This window comes from Poecilia reticulata, linkage group LG13, assembly GCF_000633615.1.
Source record: "Poecilia reticulata strain Guanapo linkage group LG13, Guppy_female_1.0+MT, whole genome shotgun sequence".
Taxonomy (NCBI): domain Eukaryota; kingdom Metazoa; phylum Chordata; class Actinopteri; order Cyprinodontiformes; family Poeciliidae; genus Poecilia; species Poecilia reticulata.
The window spans coordinates 4,553,101-4,560,050 of NC_024343.1; the positions used below are offsets into that span (position 1 = coordinate 4,553,101).

General features: G+C 38.3%; 1 protein-coding gene across 1 annotated transcript; it reads left to right on the forward strand.

Moving 5' to 3' along the window:
- The first annotated feature begins 1,264 nt into the window (after window positions 1-1,264).
- On the forward strand, window positions 1,265-6,602 carry LOC103474214 (zona pellucida-like domain-containing protein 1). Its single transcript, XM_008425022.2, has 11 exons — window positions 1,265-1,444; window positions 1,628-1,743; window positions 1,840-2,066; window positions 2,333-2,517; window positions 4,017-4,089; window positions 4,191-4,288; window positions 4,381-4,461; window positions 4,581-4,752; window positions 4,834-4,933; window positions 6,059-6,085; window positions 6,180-6,602. The coding sequence occupies exons 1-11, from the start codon at window positions 1,389-1,391 to the stop codon at window positions 6,263-6,265; spliced, it is 1,221 nt and encodes a 406-aa protein (XP_008423244.1). The 5' UTR covers window positions 1,265-1,388; the 3' UTR covers window positions 6,266-6,602.
- The last annotated feature ends 348 nt before the right edge of the window (window positions 6,603-6,950 follow it).

Sequence of the window (6,950 nt, forward strand, 5' to 3'; positions counted from 1 at the left end):
AAAAAAATGTATCTAAAAAAAAAAAAAAACTTCTCTGCTGTGGAAATTCTTTGCAATTTTTACATTAAAAAAAGATTAAAAACTACTAAAAATCTGCATTTGTTGTTAGAGATATCAACATTAATTGATTCTATTTAATTTTATTAGCCAAAAATATGAGGAGGCATTTATGGAAGGTTCAAGGAGCCACTGGTTGTTTATTAAATAAATTTGTTACGAGTGTTTATGTGATTTTATTTAAGCACTTAACAGATGCAGATTAGGATATAGCAGTGTTTAATCGGAAGCTTGGTTCTGCTGAAACCAATCAAGGAACGCAGAGTTCTTGGAAAACGTACATCGACCTTTGGGTACAGGTCCTGACCCACATGGTACACAGCCTGTTCTCCTTTATCGCTCTCTCCCTAAGGTGACCGCATTCAAGGCTTTTGGCACCAAGTTCTTTGTCAGCGCTGACACAAATGGCATCGCTACGAGACAAATGCTGTTTATCAATAATAACAGAGACACCAAATCCGGTATTTGACATGAGATACGCCCCGAGTAATCCATCGGGAACCCTTATTCAGGCCGCGTCCTCGCGTCTGTATTATGGGAACTTGCGATTCCTTTTTTTTTTTTTTTTGGGTCAGGATGCTCCACAAAAGTGTTAGGATACCTTTTCAGATAGGTGTGTCGTTTTGTTCCCAGATTGCACACAACAGCGAGGACATTTTTCTATTTAAGGTTCCGAGCCTGAGGCCACAACAAAAAAATGAACAACTCACTTCCACAAAGTCAACGTAGAAACTTTTATCATTAAAAAAAAAAAAAAAGGAAAGATAAATACCTGAAATCCAATCACTGATCCAGATATTTGATAGATGTGGAATTTAAAATTAGATTTGCAGCATGTAAGGGTGTCTTGGTGAAGAGTGTGTTGTTTGTGTGATGTTAGTGAATATCCTGGGGTCTCTTTGGTTTACGCCTGAGATCAATTAATAATTTGGGTCAGAAGAGGATTTTGTTGTATGTTTCAGAGATGGTCCTCCGTTATGACCACACACAGTAAAAACATCTTATGTCACCTGCTTATATGTCAAAAATGATAATTTTTTCTATAAAATAAATATCTTAATTAGTTTCTGAAATATCTTTGGCTTAATAAAGTGATTTAAAAAATAAAATCAATGTCCAAAACTTTTCAATCATGAAACTTAATTATCAATATAATCATTATTCATAGAATAATTCATTTCTGGAGTGAAATTAATTATTTTGTGATTATTGTTGATTTTGGCCACCAAATCAAAACCCTACGTAAGCTATTGTGAAAAATGAAATTGAAAGCCCAGTTCAGGTTACTCCATTGTGCTGGTGCTCACACGCATGTGGAGCCAGAGCTATAAATGGAGGGATCCGTCCACGGAGGAGAGCAGACGCGACACAAGATGAAGACATACAGGTGAGTCTGGGAATTCTTCTTCTTAATTTAGTCTTTCTGAGTCACATCAGTGACTTAACGTCGAGAAAGAAGGGTTTGTTTTTCCTGAAAAAAACAACTCTGGAAAACTGTCTTTTTAGACTTCCAGACATCCATAACAGTTTTTGAAAAGTTTGTCTGATTGTTTCTGCTTCTTTCTCGCAGATCCACGCTGAACTCAATGATGCTGGTTGTCCTCGTGTGGCAGCTCGGCCTGTTTCTGCAGGCCGATGCCCAGATCCCATTCGAATGCCTTTCCAGCAACACATTAAGAGCTCCAGGTTAGACTTCTTTTCTCGGATGGATCATTGCTTTTTTTTAAGTTGCCGTTGCTTTAATTTGCATCCTTCCTTCATTTTTTTTTCTCTTTCTCTCAGAAAATACTGACATAAACGTAACATGTGGCACCCAGTACATGGACCTCAGCATCTACATTTGTCCTGTTTATAACGCTCTGTACAACGAGTCCCTGATGGTGCTCAACAATCAGTTCAAAAACCCGGTGTGCTACGGAAAAGCCGACTGGACAGTCAGTCCGCCAGTTTTAAAATTTAGATTCCCCATAAATGAAACTTCCATCTCAGCCTGTGGCAACAACTTCCAGGTATTTAATTCCCTTCACCTTCAATATTGTTTGAATCCACTACTTTTTTAGTGAATTAGAGTAGAGAAAAAGTTTTCAAACCTCCTGTGTGGTTTCGGAAATTGATGGTCTGAGGGGACAATCCCCCAATCCCAGCTGTCCGACCGTGACATTTGCCGCGCTCCTCCTGAGCCTCTGGCTAAGACCGCTTGGAGGGTTTTAATTTTAAAATATTTAAGAAGTTTTTATATTCTGCCCTATTTTTCATCATCATCATTATTTAATAGATAACCAGTCAGGTTGGAACCGGAGAATTTGCAGACTTCTCCAAAGTGGACTTTGTGAATATCTCAGGCAAGGTCGTGTCTGTAGACCCGTCCGCCGGCATGATCACCTACCGACCGCAGATCCAATACATCTTCTCCTGCAAGTATCCAATGCAGTACCTGCTCAACAACACTCAGCTCAGCGTGTGAGTACAGCAAGGAGACAGCCGCCATATCTGTAGATCACACACAAGAGGCCCAGAATCATGGAACATATTAATCACTTTAGTCTTAAAATAGAAAAAAAAAAAAATCTAATCAACAATGCTGCTGAAATATTATGACAATCCAATAAAATAAAATTTACCATGCAACAACAATTGCTCAAATTAATTATTTAAAAATTACACTGAAACAAATATTGATACAGAACATAAAATTAATAAACAAGTGTGTAATTTTAAAACCCATATGTAAGTTAGTTTTTTTATTTTAAATTGCTTGATGGTCACAAACTGTAATAGTCGAAACGTGACAGAATTTAATAATAAAAATCAGTTAAATATTACAAATGTGTAGATAATTGATTACACATGTTTCTAAACTGGGTTTTATTTACTAACTACATAGAAATTGTTTCAATATATAATTGTTTTTATGGTGACCTGCTGCAACGCTTCATGAGTTTTCAGTAAGCTTTATTTATTGAGACAGTGGGCAATACCGGAACTGCTCTTGCCAACGTCATTGGTTGGACGTTTACTTACTGTGCAGGAGAGCCAATCAGATGTTAGAGAGCAACGTACTGCACAGCTGGAACCATGTAATCATTTAAAAACTGGGATGAATATATAAGTTTTAAGATTTAATGGATTCAAATTTGAATGAATTATTTTCACTTAATAGATTTATGTGATTAATTACAAATCATTCTGAGCACCACAGGTATTCATTCATTCATTCATTCATTCATTCATTCATTCATTCATTCATTCATTCATCAAAGACATACATCCATGCTGTTTTAATTATGTAATACATAAACAATTGTTTATTAATGGATCTGTACCATTTGACAGTTAATAATTCGCTGGGGCTTGTGAATTTATTTTATATGCCAGCTTTATCTGCCACAGTCGGTGCTAAAGCTGTTCACATCAATGTCATTGGTCTGAAGCTTACTTCCTGTAGCAACTGTGATGGGGGTCGCCTATGTGGTAACTTACAGAGACTATATAAATAATTTGGTCGTTTACGGTTTAGCACAAGAACTAGTAAGTAATTGGAGAGCTGACAGAAAATGATGAGGTGGAGGCCCCAAAACTGGCACAGCTTAAACAGAATCAAACAAAAAATGGGAATGTGGAACAACAGTATAACTCAGAGCATTTTAGCTGAATGCCAGGAGCTTATGTGTTCCATAAATGTTGAAATCATTAAAATAATTATGTGTACATTTTCAGTTTTAATGGAAATCAATAATTTATTTGCTTTTTATATTGTAGCTTATTTTGCTGCAACCAAAAGGGGAAGTACAGTGCTACGTTAGTCTGTGCCCACTGCTCCAAACAAAATTCCCGTATCTCACACATTTCCAGGCATCTCATAAAAATGACATCAAACCAAAAAAACATAAAACCAGACAATTTTAGCACCTCTGAAATCGTAACTTTATTAAAAACCTCGGTATATTCTATCCATGCAGATCGGGTGTCAACGTTGCCATACGAGACAACAATGGTAGCTTCATCAGTACCCTGAGTATGGAGCTCTACCAAGTAAGAGCCACTCTCATCTTCATTTCTTTTTTGAAATGTTTACTTTTTTTTTTTTTTTTACTTGATTTGATTTTTTTTTTTTTGTCTTTTTCCCAAAACAGGACGCAGCATACAAGAACCTGCTTACAATTCCTCCAACAGGACTCAACCTGAAAACCAAGATCTACGTTTCAGTAAAAGCAACCAACCTGACAGAAAAGTATTCAAACTTTGAACATTTAAATCTAAACTGGCCACGTCTGTGCCAAAGGAGAACAAACTACTGAAAGTGTAACTCTGCTTCCTCTACAGGTTCAACTTGCTGCTGGACCGATGCTACACCACCACAGGTCCTTACCCCATGCAGACCCAATATTACGACCTCTTTGTCGGGTGAGTAGGACGCCGGATACGTCTAGCCACGTCAAGAGACTTTCTTTACTTACATGGCATTCAGCCCTCTTGGGAACTCTTTGTTCTTGACAAACCTCCCGCGTCTTGATGCACCCCAGGTGTACTCGTGACCCGCAGACCAAAGTGGAAGTAAACGGCGTTTCGCAGAGAGCCAACTTCTCCTTTGAGGCCTTCAGATTTATAGAGCACAAGAATCTGACAGTTTCCACTTTCTACCTGCACTGCGTCACCAGACTGTGTGAGACAAGCACCTGCAGCTCCTTACTGCCTGTAAGCCAACTCATGTGCAGCCTTGCGGGAAGACTTTTACTTCAAGTGGGTTTGAGTTTCTCTTTTGTTTCTTTACGACAGGTCTGTAGTGGTCAAAACCGTAGAAGGAGAGCAGCTACGGATGTGCCGGCCAACGCTACAATCACCTCTCAGCAAATACGCGTCGGCCAAGAGAGCACTGGTGCGTCTTTAACAAAAACGCTTCATATGTCCGTTCCTCCAACACCATCAGAAACAAAGTCACAAAAGGAGAAAATATACAGCTATGAAATTTGGGAATAAAACTAAGGTAGCAACATGTGACACAACCTGTTTTTTCCCAGAGCTTACAGGTAACGTTTGTGGAACTAACCAGGTACTTTCTTGAGAATTTTTGGGAACTTGCAAGGTACTTTTCTGGAATGGTAATGGAACCTTCCTAAACTTTAAGGTTATGCTTTACAAAACTGACTGGTGAGTAGTTCCAAGTACCTGGTGAGTTCTGGAGAAGTACTAGTTAGCTCCGCTAACATGCTTTGTCTTTGGAAAGTACTTTGTGAATTTCAGAAGACACCTGGGAAGTTCTGTGAAAGTTCCAATATTCACACTGTTGGCAAATATGAAGCCAAGTCAGATTTTTTTCTGAGTGGGCAGAGGCTCACGGTGACAAGGTCAGACTGTTTAGAAGTGTAAACACTCAGGTCTGGCCTACATCAGATGTTTTTGAGTCAGATGTGAGCCACGTCCTGAATCCGGCTCGGATCCACTCTTTTGGTATGCGGTTCCAGTGGGAACAACCAAAGCGCATTTGATGCTGCTTTGACGTTTTAAAACAAGTGTCCTATCATAAGAGTTGAGAGAGGAAGACATTGTTAAATAAAAGTTGCCCTTGGCCTCCTGAGCTCGGGATGAACTTTCTGTGAAGTCAACATCCCTGTCTCACCCTTCCTTGCTGCAGTACCAGCATCCGAACAAACCTCTGCACCAAACCGGAAGCCAAAGCTCCGCAAAATACCAGAATGCAGAATTTCACTTCCTTTAATATTTGTGCCTTTTGACACATTAAGCGGTTCCCATTGGACAGATCCTTTTCCATTCACATAACCCTCAGCGGTTTTCACAATGTGCTTATTTGAGTGACTTATGAAAGTATTTCCTAAAATACTGTTTTTCCTGTTTAATCCCATCTATAAGTAACAAAAAAAAAAAAACACGCGTCTTCCCGTGACATATGTAAGGTTTAACTTACATACGTCAAAACTATTTGAATGATATTGACTAACGTGTTGAATTCTGAATATATTTCCTTTGTTCTTTTTCTTTTAAGGTGCTGAAGGTATGCTGGCTTCTCAAAGTAAGAACCTGCCATATAACTGATGTTCGTCTTTACCGTTTTCCCCACTGTAAGGCAGCACACTGAATTTTCTTCTCCATTTCTTCTCTGGCAGCTTCATCGGCTGAAAGTATTGCATCCACTTTCTCGTCGCTGCTGTTCTCGTTGCTGCTTGCCGTTTGTTCCACGAAATACGACTAAAACATCACCTGATGAAGAAAGAAGCCAATCCTAAATCACAGCACATCAACTGCAAAGCAGGACGGGATGGGTTTTTACACTAGATCAGGTAGTCATGAGATTCAGATGCAGATTTACAGCTAATACACAGTTTTACTATATGTTAAGAAGAAAATAAGGGCTCAGCTGGTGTATGATAACAGTGCATTGTAATTATATGTCGGTCATAATCATTATGTTGGATTCATTTCCATGTATTTAATGAGAGTTGACAGCTTTTACAATCAGGAATGTTGTAATAGTTTAGTTGTTTTTTTTGTTTGTTTTTGCTGGGAATAAAAAGAAAAGTGATTCAATACTTTGTGAATGCAAAATAATTTGGACTGAACACATCTATTTTGACAAGTTGTTGGTGTAAACTCATTTATTTCTCCCTGTTTTTAAAGTAGGTGTGTAAGTAGACTATTAGAAAAGATGAGCGAGCAAAAAAGTTGTTTTCTTTTACTCCAAGTTTATTCAGTGAAAGTGTTTAAAGCACATCCTACTGAAAACCTTGGGACAAAACTGATCTGTGGGTGTTTTGCCACAAATGACATACATTTGTGGAAACCAATTTCAAATTTGATCTTCAGGTTCTTTCCTTTTAACCAGCAGACCAGCACAAAGTCACTTTTAGGTAGTTGAATGCATTTTGATATACATTAAA